Genomic DNA, 14384 nt, shown 5'->3' on the forward strand with positions numbered 1-14384 from the left:
TCGTGAAAATCGATGAAGGTTCACCGAACTTGAAGGTAATCGTTGATTTTTACCTTCAGTGACTGCACTATACAAAATAAATTGCAATTTACTGATCTAAATGCGCGTAATTTGGAAGCTTATAAATTATTAAATGATATGTAGTCGCCAAATAATTAGTTTAACGCATTTTAAGTACAACTTTCTCTTAAGCCGGGAAGATAGGGTGGTTTTCTTGCGAAGGGGTTGTAGCTCAACAATCGAAATGCCCTTGATTTAATAGTTTATTGTTAGAGTATATAAGCTATAGGAATTATATCCGCAATACGATATATTTTAAGTTTTCTCAGCATCTTTCTCTTAAGTTAAATCAATTAAAGGGTTGTTTGGGGGTGAAGGGGATGAGCTCAAAAATCGAAACTATATAATTTCAAGAGCTCATAAATAGCTCGTAATTCTGCCGCAAAAACCGATTCAATATTCCTATTTTTAAGTAGTGGGGGGGGGGCTGACTCAGCCCCCCCCACTAGGGTATTAAATTCCTGCTCAGTGGAACGAGCTCAAAATTTTTAGTTTGCGGAATATGAGAGCTCATAAATAGCTCATAAATCAGGGCTATTTGTTTTTTAATTTTTACAAGTGGGGGGGGCCAGCTCAACACGGGTCAAATTAAGATGTATTCCACTTTTTGTTGATTAGTAGTGATCCACTGATTACAAGCAAAAGAAACATAAAAAGAAAGAAATTAGAACACCTGCCAGTGGAAGCACGAAGCACTGCATATTAGTGTATAATATATTATGTTCAAATATCCGAATGTGCAAGATGTTGACGTCACATCTGATGATTTTGATGATGATCTGTAGTTTAAGTTTTTCAATATTTTACCTACAACATTTTGTGTCATTCTTATAAATATGCGGTAAATGGTTTTAAAGAACAATTTGGTTAACCAATTTTTCAAAAATAATGTTAACACAATTGTTTTGAGATATAAATAATATTAGATAATAAATCTACATAAAAACAAGTAAATTAAACTGTAGATTTATTTTAAATTAAAATTACTAAACTTCAAATATCATTTAAATCAATATCGGTAGTAACTGCGGACATGCAGCTTTGAAAATTTTGAGCAAAACATTTTTTGAACAAGCCATCCTTCAAGGAAAAAATTTGTAAAGCGAGACCCAGGAAGAAGAAGAACATCCTGGTTAAAGAACTTCAGAACCTGCTTTAACACATCTGTGCAGCTTTTCCGCACTGCTGCAGATAAAATAAAGATTGCCATGATGATCGCCAACATTCGTCACGGATAGGCACATTGAGAAGAAGAAGAAAACATTGAAAAAACATCGTTTTTGTTTATGTACACACAACTTATAATATTTGAAAAAAAAATTGGCCATAATATATCGACAATGATTTAATGCCAACTTATGTTGTCTCTTGAGCCACTGTGCGGCGCCGTAAAAAATCGCCCGTGTGACCAAAGCGTAACTTCTCAATGCAAATTATAATTTCGAATTGCTATGGATAGTATACATATATCGATATCTTGGCAAAAAATAAACTTACGAACATTTTCGTAAGCTGAAAATGTTCCTTTTAAGCTTTTTGAGTTCTTCTATCATTATTATTAATTAATAATTGATTAGTATTAATTAATTAATGTTTATAGCTCAAATTAGCTTGAAACCCCTATAAACAAATTATTAATGTACAATTTTTTGAAAGAAAATTATAACTTCAAACGGGTGTAAGGTGTAACTTTAAAACAAATTAAGATAAAGTAATTTAACAAAGTTTGTTTGGAAGCCTATTAATGAAGCTTTAAAATGAGACCTTCTATTGCTCATTTGCATGCGTAGAAGCTGTTACGATCGATAAAGCTTCGAAAAGTACTTATTTTGCAATTTAAGTTTAAAGGTTTTTTTCTTCGTTTTTTATTAAGGAACAAATTTGCTTTGAAACATTTTTTATCTCTTTTAGTTTATGAGCCAGAGCCTTATAAACAAATTAAATTGTTTATAACAATTTTTTGACCACTTGGGACTGAAATCCACTCTCGAAATTCGCAATCAGCAGCCAAAAATCCATAAGAAACCATTGAGTTGTCCATCGGAATTGAAAAGGACACGGTGACCCCTCTGGCGCCTAGACTAATATGGGGATGGGACCATCAAATTCAATTGTTTATTTGTCGGAAACGAATAAAGTATTTAAAACCACAAAAAGTAGGTACAAAACTTTTTTTAAACAGTAGGATATTGGAAAGTTTTACTTTGAAGGCTAATTACTAATAATAATATCTAGTGTTGTAAGCAACAAATACTACATATCAATATTATAATTCTTACTCTTACTGTATATAATAATTTAATACCATAATAAAATAATCCATTGATACTAAATAACAAATTTTGTTATTTTTGAGTACAGTACCTACTAAGTTTTTTATGATTCAATAATTGATTAGTTGTTTGGGCGTTTTAGGTAAAATGTTTACCTATTCTATTACTTTTTTTTCGCATTTTTAAAGTCTATAGTAATAATAATACCCCAGTATATAATATATCAAATACAAATTTGTTTTAATGCTGTGATAATACTTTTTGATTACTCAACTATTAGGTACATACATACATGCATACTAAGTTATACACAAAAAATGGTAACGAGTACGTAAAAACATTAAGTCTGTGTCTGTATAGTAGCTAAATTACACTTTAAAGTAAAAAGTCGTTATACGTACTTGAAATCAAAGTGATAATAATTTAGGTACTGGTTCACCTTGTCTTCTACAGTTCTTAATTTGATAAAACACCAGAACTTAGTTTACACACTTAAAATGTTTCGAAGTAATCTTGATTAATCGGGAAATCTTGGCCTCTGTCTCCTACTACTTTCAACTTCCAACTACGCACTAGCACTACGCACTAACGCCGATTTTTGTTTTTCAAAATATTATATACTTAAAATTCGGGGAATCACTCCACACCACAACCACAGGCTTCAATAATAATTTCAACTTCAACTCTTCAACTGCTCGCGAGCAGTGATGCCAAACGTACTATAATTATAGTATTTTTACGATAATTACAACTTCATGTACTATAAAATTTCAAAGTAAATATAGTACGTATTTTGTACTATAATTTCTACTGGCATCTTCAAAAACTCCACACAACATTTGAATGCCTTAATCTGGAAAACAAGAATCTACATGTCGAGCAAGTCTTGTAAATTTCACGATTGCGAGCCACGTTTCACGCAACCGTGTTTGCGTACTTGTGTTTCGAGTTGCGTGGTCGTGCGGAGTTATATTTACCAATTCGCGCAATCGTACTTGAGACGCTGTGTCAGGTGAGGTGTTTTGAAAATTTGTGTAACTTGATTGCTTGATTCTGTGGTGTGAAGGTGGTTAAACTTTTGTTTTATTTTTTTTGTTTTGTTTGTTTTTGTTGTTGCGAATATATCGCAGAAAGTTTTTAGATGAAGTAATTGTATGATGAAGATAACACAGAAAATACAAGAGGGCAGCATACTTTGCAAAACAATTGTTACAATTTGAAATCAACAATTTGTTAAGTTGTTGTCTTGCAGGTAAAAAAAGTGACTTTTTAAAAAAATTATATCTTGGAAACTAAAAATTATTTTTATTTATAATTGAAACATGTAAAAGTATAGTACTCTCAAAAAAATTTCAGCCAAAAATATTCATTTTTGTAGAGTTGACTGCAATTTTTCGACAACAGCCCTTTTTTGCAGTGAGCAGCATAACAAGTCCAGTCTCATCTGAAATCAAAGTTTCTTGTAGTTGATACCTCTGGCTAGTGAATGAACAAAGGATTTTTTATTAGATGAGGTCATTTTTGTTTTATAAAAAAAACTACTTTAAAAATGAGAAAAATTGGGGTCAAAAGTGTGTTTAAACTTATGTAAAATCTTCAAATTTCATTTTTTTTAATTCCTTCGTTCATATTCTAGCCAGAGGTATAAACTACAAGAAACTTTTTGATTTCAGATGAGACTAGTTATGCTGCCAACGCAAAAAAACTTAAACTCTACAAAAATGAATATTTTTGGCTGAAACTTTTTTTGAGACTACCTTAAGTACTATACTTTTACATGTTCCAATTATAAATAAAAATAAATTTTAGTTTTCGAGATATAATTTTTTTAAAAAGTCACTTTTTTTACCCACAAGACCTATGTAACCCCTTAAAAAAATGTTTGGAAGAATATGTTTGATGGCCAAGATGCATACATATATTTAGATGGAAAGTTCCTGATTTCTGTAGTATAATACATAATACCGAAGAGGAAGTAGCCCTAAGCTCCGGACTCCACTTGCGATTTGTAGTTGTGAAGATTGAACACATTCTTTCAAATAGAAGTCAATCCATGATTATTTAGTCACAAATGGATTGACTTGTATTTGAAACAATGTGTTCAATCTTCCTGATTACAAATCGCAAGTGGAGTGCGGCGGTAATAACACCAAAATATTCCATATAGGTCCATAGAAGGTACACAGACATTGAAAAATTCCTGGAATATCCCCGAAAACATGTTCCCTGAACATCCCAGGAAAATCCTGTGTCAGCATTTTAAACATTACCTGAATGTCTTATTGGAACATTCCATGAATGTCCACGAATGTTCTCTGGACATTCAAAATATATTTTGTAGACATTCCCTGGATATACCAGAAATACAGTGATGAGCGCTCTAATAACCGGCAAAATAGCACAAAAGATGTATTAAGTAGTGAGATAAAAAGACATGAAACTAGTTGAGCTGGGAAATTTAGCGATATTAACTTATACATTTAGATTGTATTGATTTTGTACCACCTTCAGATGTATCAGACGAGTTTGGAAACTACCACTGTCACAGTGACAGTTTTAGTTGACATACTCCTCCGATATGTGTAAAGGTGGGATCAATATAACGTAAATTTAAAGGTTAATTTCGCTAAATTTCCCAGCTCAACTAGTTTCATTTCTTTTTATCTCACAACTAAATATGTTGCCCATATTTTGCCAGTTATTAGGGCACTTATCACTGTACATCCTTGCTGATGTGACAATACCTCCTATCTGTTTTTTCATGAGTTTTGTATGAGAGATGGAAAAACATGTTTTAAGGTCACCTCCTGTGTTCATATGTAAGTTTTGACTTGTTTTGTAGTTCATAGATAGTTTAATTTACTACAAAACAAGTCAAAAAATATCATATGAAAACAGGAGGTGACCCTAAGACAAGTTTTTAGTCTCTCTTACAAAACTCATGAAAAAACAGATAGGATGTATTATTACATCACTGACGATATGTGGCCATACCAAATAATACATCCTTGATAAATATAAACATTTTTATTGAATAAAATCTTTTCATACATTCTTTTAATGCAATTTACTGATATTCCTAAATATTTCAAAAAAATGTGTCACATTTGCTTTGTAAACCTTTCTTTTGCCTTTCGTAGCCACATATTCCGTTTCCTTCCTGGTTTTTTGTAGACCACTTCTCTCAGCTGATTCTAAAAAAAATGAAATAAATGCTAATTTTTCTATCCTTTACAATTTAACAATCAGAAGAAATATTATTTACAGATAATGATATGCATAATAATAATAGGTTTGTTCTAGCATCAGTTTGAAACCATCAGCGAATAGTGGACCAGCGCGAGTAGAGGGGATCGCACTGGTGACTGTATTATGTTCTTTTACTGACCAACTGTTTGTTGATGGTTTTTGACTAGTTTGACTGTTTGCTAGAACAAACCTAATAATAATAAATATTTTGTATTTTGACAATGACATCTGATGTGGAAGTCAAAACATTAATAAAATTATTTTTTCAAGTTAACTTTCACATGCGCGTCTTAAAATTGTACTTTTAATACTTATATCATAAATAACTATTAAAACTATCTTAAGAGGAAACAGTATCGATCAACAGGTAGCGAAAATGTGTTCCAAGATTGCGGCTGTAATTTTGAATATTTTTCAAGATATTTGGCACACATATTCGTAATATAATAAAGAATGGCGGTACAGAGCCCAATTTGAAAAATATATTATTATGTGGAAAATACTCTGTAATTAAATACAATATAAAAAAACGAGCTTGTACCGCCATTAAGAAGAACAAAAAAATACACTGTCTTCAAATACAACTTTTTTATCAGATTTTGTGTTATTTTGGAACTACTAAAATTTTTTATTTCATTAGTAGTTCCAAAATTACACAAAATCTAGGCATCGGATAAAAAGTTTATTTGAAGAAAGTGTATTTTTTTGTTCTTCTTAATGGCGGTACAGGCTCGTTTTTTAAATATTGTATAATTACAGAGTAATTTCCACATATTAATATATTTTTCAAATTGGGCTCTGTACCGCCATTCTTTATTATTTTACGAATACGTGTGCCAAATGCCTCGAAAAAATATTCAAAATTACAGTGACAATCTTGGAACACGTTTTGGCTACCTGTTTATCGCTACTGTATTACCTTAAAACATTGTAATTTGCTAAACCAGTATATTTTACTCTACTACTACTCTACTAGCTACCTCATTTTCCACTGTTTCTAAAGACTTGTTTACATGGGTAGAGTTTTGAGGAGAGTAGAGTAGCGGTAGTACTCTACCAAAAATGGCTTGATACCATTCACATGAGGAGAGTACAAGTATAGTACTGATGCTAGTATAGTGAAACCGATTTTTGTATTTTTAAACACTCTTGATTATAAGTGCACCTTAAATTCTTAATTTTTTGCTTAGGCTCGTTTACTCCAAAGCCCCCTTTGCCATTCTTTCGACGATTTCATCCTCCGCAGCTTGCTGCAAACTTTTATTTCTGTAGTATACACTACCTAAATTCCATAAACACTGGTATTCGCCGTATTATAGCTCTACAAGTTTTAAAGTTTCATCTTCGGTGAACTTCATTTTCACTATTTACACAAAACACAATTCCAGCCAGAATGACAGCACCCCCATGTACTCTCCTACCTACTCTATTCTGCCATAATTGAGTGTGTTCCATGGGTAGAGTGTGCAGCCGAGTAGACATTTTGGCAGTAGTGGTGGTCATAGAGTAGTTACTTTGCCATAGGTTGCTAGTCACTCTACTTTAACTCCAACTATACACTCTACCAGCTATTCTACTGTGCTGAGCATTTTTACAGGTAGAGTTACTCTACTCTATCAAGTACTTGCATCATTACTCTACCTGTGTAAACAAGTCTTAAATCTACTGAATGAAAATCTACTTAATCTTAATCTACTCTTAATGAAAAATGTCTAAAATCATTTACCCACCTAGTATTATTGTAGAATTTAAGACAGTCCAGTGCCTTATAAATAATTTCAATATGAATATTTTTTCCTTTAATTCTCCTTTGATACCACTCCATTTTAGATTTTGGGGAACTTATTTCATTGTGTTTATAGCCCATATTTATTGAAGGAACCCAATCTGGAGATTGTTATTATCGATTAAGTCGGTTGGTTTTCCTATAAGATTAAAATGTTAACATCTTCAAAAATCGTTACTGTTGTAATTGTAACTTACCAGATATAAAATGATTACAGCAGACAGGACAGGAAAATTTTCATTTCGCTAGTAAAACCTGTACATTGTATTGCATTTAACCATTGTTGTCTCTCAGATACCTTATTTAGTTCAGTTTAAAAGTGAACTTTATCTTGACTTTATCACAATTACTTTGCATTTCACACTTCAAAACACAACACCAATGAAGCATATTATCTTCCTAAATTAATACTTCCAGAGAAAATGTTAAATTAATCTTTGTACAACACAAAATTACAAAGAAATACAACTAAAATTATCTAAAACTCATTAAGAACAGATAGAATAAGATTTATCTTTTACACCCAGTAGCCATATTGATTTAATTTTGACAGCATGTTGGAACGGATTTAAATTTGGTAAATATAACTCCGCACGACCACGCAACTCGAAACACAAGTACGCAAACACGGTTGCGTGAAGCGTGGCTCGCAATCGTGAAATTTACGAGACTTGCTCGACCTGTAGATTCTTGTATCTGGAAAACGACTTCTAGCGCCATCCAATAGTTAATAGTCGAAATCGGTTAATAGTTACTTACTGTCTGTAATCTGTAAGTGTACATCTGTATTTCACATAGCAAAGGCGAATTTCAACCAAATACCAAATAATGAATTTAGGGATCTCCCCATAGTATTCTCGGGAATTCCCAGTTTATCGTTTACCAAAGAGGGAGAGTCAAATCTCTATCTCTAATATGAACAGGGTTACCAGACCTAAGGAATTTTGAGGCAGCTTAGGGAAAAGGAAATGTTATTCAATTCTATGAAAAACCTAGGGAATTCTTAATATTTTTAAGACGATTTTAAAAAGCTGTTGGATTTTATAAACTTTGAAAAATTGCTTATCTACATGAAAATTGTATTATTCGGGAATTCGGGGAATCACAGCGATGCGTCAAAGTTAAGAAGTGAAGAGAATATGACAGATATCGACTCAGATCGATTTTTACGATTATTCCCCATTTGTTATTAAAGGCAAACAAACATTAATAAGATTATGTTATAAATCCATAATTAATCAGGGCTTCTGGTTTCTGGGTTGTAAGATTAAATTATTGTCCATATATAAAAATCCACATCTCTCGAAAATTCGACCTATCCGATGCCCAGTTTTGTTATGCGCATGCGCTCCACCTTTGGATAAGTTCAAGATGTGCTCCGCGAATAGACCTATTAAAAATATATAGGGAATTCTAGGGTAATAATTGTGTGTAATAATAATGTTCTATATGTATATGGTGCATATATTGTTCAGTGAAAAGTTACACCATTTTGAGCGTCCGGTTTGGGAGGGAGATGGGAGAGAAGCCGGTAAATTAGTAGTTTTTTTATGTTTTTCGTCAATATTTCTAAAACTATGCTTTAGCGTAAACAATGTTATAGACAAAAATGTTTTACAAGAAATTTAAAACAAAAAATGTTGTATACATAATTGTTATAAAATCAACGGTTCCAGAGTTACGGAGGGTGAAAAGTCGAGGTATTCGATACTTTTTATATTTTTTTGGCAATATTTATGATATAACTATACCAAAAACCCAGACATCCAAAGTGAAAGTTATCCTCCAACACCAAATTGTTCTATATGGTCCACATAATGTTCAGAAAAAAGTCACATCATTTTGAGCGTCGGGTTTGGGGGGAGAGGGGGGAGAAATCGGTGAATATAAAAAGTATCGAAAACCTCCACTTTTCACCCTCCGTAACTCTGGCGGCGTTATCGAAATTCCTCCCATTTTTTCAGGTAAATATTTTCATACATGAAATGCCTCCCAGGTACAATCGAAATTCCTCCGTTTCGTTAATCATTTACGCTGATATTTTGTCAATTTAATCTCTGTATAATGACACAATGTTGCCAAATCATTATTTAAATAGGTAGTATCTATCTATTTTGATTTTTCTAATTCTTAATTCAGTGTACATAAAATTTGTTTCACATAAATATTTCACAGTACGACATATTTCTTTTTAGAAAAGAAAGTTGTTACCCGACAATCTAATATCCAGCTTTTCTGGGAAATTCCAATTCCGATTTTAATCTCTTCTTAACGATTCCATGAATAGGTACTTTTACCTTAATCTTTTTGTTTTTTTATATTCTCTTTTGTAAATTGTGCTAATGGGCTAATGCTTGGTTGCACGAACAAATCTTAAGCTTAAGACGTGATTTAAGCTCAGCTTACGAAATATAAGCGTTGCGCCATTGAGTCTGAGATTAATTTTCAGCTTGTCACAATGGATTGCCATGTAGATTGGATCAATAAAAATCGAAAATTATGGTGCAAAAAAGTTAGGCTTAAAGCGGCCCTATCTAGAAGCAGAGCTGGGCTAAGCTGGAGCTTAAGATTTGTTGGTGCAACCAGGCACAAATGTTGTATAAATTCTTAAAAGTTTATTCGTTCCTGCATCAGTCAGTTTGTCTATTTCAAGCTTGTCAGTTCGTCGATTTCAAGATCAAATTGTGTTTGTCATAACATCCGAAATAATAGAATCAACGATAAAAGTCAGTCAAAAGGGCAAACCTTTACTATCAATTTATGGTTTTACATTCGGTTTTCAAAAAATGTTGGCCAAAGATACAGTAAAACGGTGGACATGTACTAAAAAAACCTGCAAAGCATTTATGAAAACACAGGGACGTGAAAAAGGGATGAAGTTTGGGCTGAACACTCTTCCTCCTTACAAAGAACCACAAACCCATACGAAAGTTTTCTTTCCAAGTATGATTCTTCTTTCTACTGCCATCATCCTAACCTAACATTAATAATTTTATTGATATAATTTTACAATTTCAAATAAATACCTACATTAAAATGTATTCTGTTTCGACCCAAAAAAAATTGTTGCGGAAAGTACAGCAAAAATAAATTTTCTAAATGAAAAAATTTTAGAATTAAGAGAATGTAAAATAAATAGATTAGAATTTGTCGAAGTAGTATCATATAAAAGGAAAAATATTTTGTAATTTTATATTTCTATACACATTTTGTAATATTTTCCAAATAAGTTTTTTGTGATGTTATTTTTAATAAATCTATAAAATACTTATTATGTTTTTGTATTTTTTGTTAAATTATTACTAACCAAAAACAATGGTTATTATAAAATATATTATAATGGTTATAAAACTAATTGCATATGTATAAGTTAGTTGAAATTTATAAATACCGCCTAGTGTCAATAATGCTTAATACATAAAGGTTGAAACTAAAATAAATTAAATAACAAAATACCAATTTTGCCAAAAACTTACAAAGGGACGAAGATGTGGCAACGTCTCACCTTCACATAAATATTAGAAGCATGTAATTTATTTAAAGCTTGGGAGGCAATTCGTATGTGACCATTTTAGCGACAGGTAAGAAACCCTAGAGGCATTTCATATGCGGTCAACTCTGGAACCGTTGATTTTATAACAATTATGTATAGAACCTTTTTTGTTTTAAATTTTATGTAGAACATTTTTCTATAGAACATTCCTTATGCCAGGCCTGTCCAACATAATTTTGTGGAGGGCCGGATTTGTAATTTTGTAACTGTAGCGGGCCGACTGACTATTGGATGGATGGATGTGCGCAGTGTTGCCACAGGTCTTGGACAAAATTTCGGTAGGCTGCTGCTAATTTTCAGGTAGAATCCATCAAATTGCGGTAGATTTTTTTAGGTAGAAATCGTCAAATTTCGGTAGTCTTTATTTTTTGCTTTTTTTGCTATTACATTGCAAAAAAGTGATACTTTAAGTATGGGCAGCAAGTATTGAAAGATAAACTACCTTTTTTTAGTAAAAAACAGTAACTTAAGTAGATAAGTAGGTTAAATAGGAAGTAGGTACTTATAATATAAGTACCTAGAAAAAAAAAAGTAAATAAGTTGGATATCTTTATTTCAAATACCTAGGTATTTTTTATATACAAACAAAAGAAAATCAATCAATAACAAATTGAAATCAATGAAATATTTAACAAAAAAACGACAGTTAATAAAAATATACAAGAATATTGTCTACGTCCCTACGTTATTAAGGAAGAAAACCTTAGTTTTACTTATCACTCTAAAAACCTTATTACTAATGAGATGTTTGACATTTTTTCTGTTTGCACAGTGTATCTATGTCAGCTGGTATTTTAGAAGTAGCTATGCGCAGAATGCCTGTCAGATGATTGTCTGATAAAGATGATCTCGTTTTCGATTTATTATATTTCATGCGAGAAAAAAGCTGCTCGCAAATACTACCAAATAAAGATATTTGTTGAAGAGCTAATTTGGTAAGGTTTGGGTATTGGTTCCGATTAATATATTTTTTATAAAACTCAATTAATCCGTTCGGAAGGCAACTTTGATATGCCGTTTTTAGAAGAGAGTCACTTTGCAGTTCAATCAATTCCATCTGTAAGTTCAGCACAGCACCATCAATTTCAATTTCAAACGGATTTTGGAACACTTTCATGTTAGGAATTTGTAATTTGAAGTCTACGAATCTCTCTTCAAACTCATTCCTCAATCTTTGCAACAATGACACGTACTTGGCTAAGTCCAACATTTCTTGATTTCTGGCAGATAGAGTCTCCCAATTAACCAACTGTTTTTGTTCCAGTTGTTTTTCTAACAATATGAGCTTCTTTGTGAAAGCTTGAATGTGTTCATATAACTGCGTGCATAATTGATCTTTTCCTTGCAGTTTTAAGTTAAGATCAGAGAGGTACTTAGTAATGTCAACCAGGAAGGCCAGATCAGCCAACCACTGCTCATCAGTTAGGAAATCAATTTCTTGACCTTTGTTTTCAAGAAAAATCTTTACTTCGTCGAGCAACGAATAGAATCGTTTAAGTGTGGATGCTCTACTGAGCCAGCGAACGCTACTGAAGTACACGATGTCTTCGTGATCTGAACCGACATCAGACAGAAAAGCCTGGAACTGTCTGTGATTCAGTCCTCTTGCACGTATAAAATTAACTGTCTGCACTACTTTATCCATCACATGTTTCAATTCAAGTACTTTTGCACACAGCTGTTCTTGATGAATAATACAATGATGCTGTATGATTGTATGTGTGACGTTCTTGCGCATTAAAGCTGCAAAACCACTTGTTCTTCCTGTCATTGCTGGCGCACCGTCTGTAGTCAATCCGCAAAGATTTTCGATTCGTAGTTCATATTTTTCTATGCAACTCTTTACTTCTTCGTAGATATCTTTTCCGGTGGTTGTATCTTTCATTGAACGCAAATCAAGCAATTCCTCGATCACGGTATAGTCTTCTGTTACCCCTCTTACAAAAACTACCAACTGTGCGGTATCCGATACATCAGTACTTTCGTCGAGTGCGAAACTGTAAAAACACATTTCTTCAATTGCGTTTTTAAAGACGATTCAATATCTTTGGTCATGTCATCAATTCTTCTTGCTATGGTTTGATGTGACAAGCTTATATTTTTAACTAATGCTTCTTGCTCCGGACACGCTACCGATGCAAACATCTCCAAGCATTCCTTGACAAATTCTCCGTCTGATAGGGGTTTGCTTCGCTTGGCCTTGGCAATGGCTTCTGCTATCATGAAGCTAATTTTTGTGGCTGTCTCGGAGTTTTCTGTTGGTATTCTGAACATCGCCTGTTGACCGATCATATTTTTTTTCAACGAATTTACTCGATCGATTCTAATTTGACCTTGGTATTCATCGTATTTAGAAGCGTGTTTTGTGAAATAATGCCGCTTTATATTGTACTCCTTGCAAACTGATATTTTTTCATGACATATGAGGCACAGTATGTTACCATTTTGTTCTATGACAAAAAAGGTCAGTCCAACTGTTTTTAAATATTCGACATTCTTTGTCAACTTTACGTTTTTTTTCTGATGACATCATGTTCTGCAACAAACACAAATCAACACTGCAACACAAATGAACCAAATCGCCAAAAGAATCTTCACTAAGTCCGTTATAATTGCTTGTATCGCCCTTAAGTATTCGCTGATCTTCGCTTTGTTTCCGAACTGGAACTGTATCTGCACGTTTACCGTTAGCCGTATTTATACGCGAGTATAAATAATAAAGTTAAAAGGTACAGGTACAGAAGTTTCTCCTGTTTAAGGTTTTAATAGTAAATACTATTTTTAGTTTGGAATTATCTTCTATATCAAAATAAGCCACAATCCTTCACTATTCACTCATTCAGGTAGATACATTTTACCCCCAAAATCGTATTTATAAAAGCACAAAGGACTGGTCAGTGGTCATAAAAGTATTAGTAAATCCGTATCTGATATCTGCTGCCTGGCTCGCACGTGTTACAAGCTATTTAAGTAAAGTGATTCAAAAATTCTTGAAAATTAACCAAACTCTGTTGCCAAATCTATCCGCTAAAGAAATTTTGTAATAATTTTGTTTTTGCGGTAGAAAAAAGGAGATTTCGGTAGAACGGTAGATTTTACAGGTTTTCGGACATTTCAGGTAGATCTACCGAAAAATCGGTAGCTGTGGCATCACTGGATGTGCGTGAGCTCTGTGGCTCTGCGTGGGTGTGGGTTCGGTGAGAAGGGACTCGCGGGCCGGATGAAGGGCCTACGCGGGCCGCATTGTGGCCCGGGGGCCGTATGTTGGACAGGCCTGCCTTACGCTAAAGCACAGTTTTAGAAATATTGACGAAAAACGTAAAAAAACTACTAATTCACCGACATCTCCCCCATCTCCCCCCCAAACCGGACGCTCAAAATGATGTAACTTTTTACTGAACAATATGTGGACCATATAGAACAATTTGGTGTTGAAGGAAAACTTTTACTTTGGATGTCTGGG

The 14384-nt window shown here is 33.1% G+C and overlaps 2 protein-coding genes across 2 annotated transcripts in view; both read right to left on the reverse strand.

Annotated features, from left to right (window-relative positions):
• LOC126887197 (protein abrupt-like) overlaps positions 1–14384 on the reverse strand; it is a 285519-nt gene that overhangs the window by 36227 nt on the left and 234908 nt on the right. The gene's annotated exons all lie outside the window — the stretch shown is intronic.
• Positions 11658–12566, reverse strand: LOC114327104 (general transcription factor II-I repeat domain-containing protein 2A-like). The gene has a single exon (XM_028275609.2). It carries the CDS (start codon positions 12564–12566, stop codon positions 11658–11660), a length of 909 nt encoding a protein of 302 aa, XP_028131410.2.

The sequence above is a fragment of the Diabrotica virgifera genome, chromosome 6 (genome assembly GCF_917563875.1).
Source record: "Diabrotica virgifera virgifera chromosome 6, PGI_DIABVI_V3a".
NCBI classification, from domain to species: Eukaryota; Metazoa; Arthropoda; class Insecta; order Coleoptera; family Chrysomelidae; genus Diabrotica; species Diabrotica virgifera.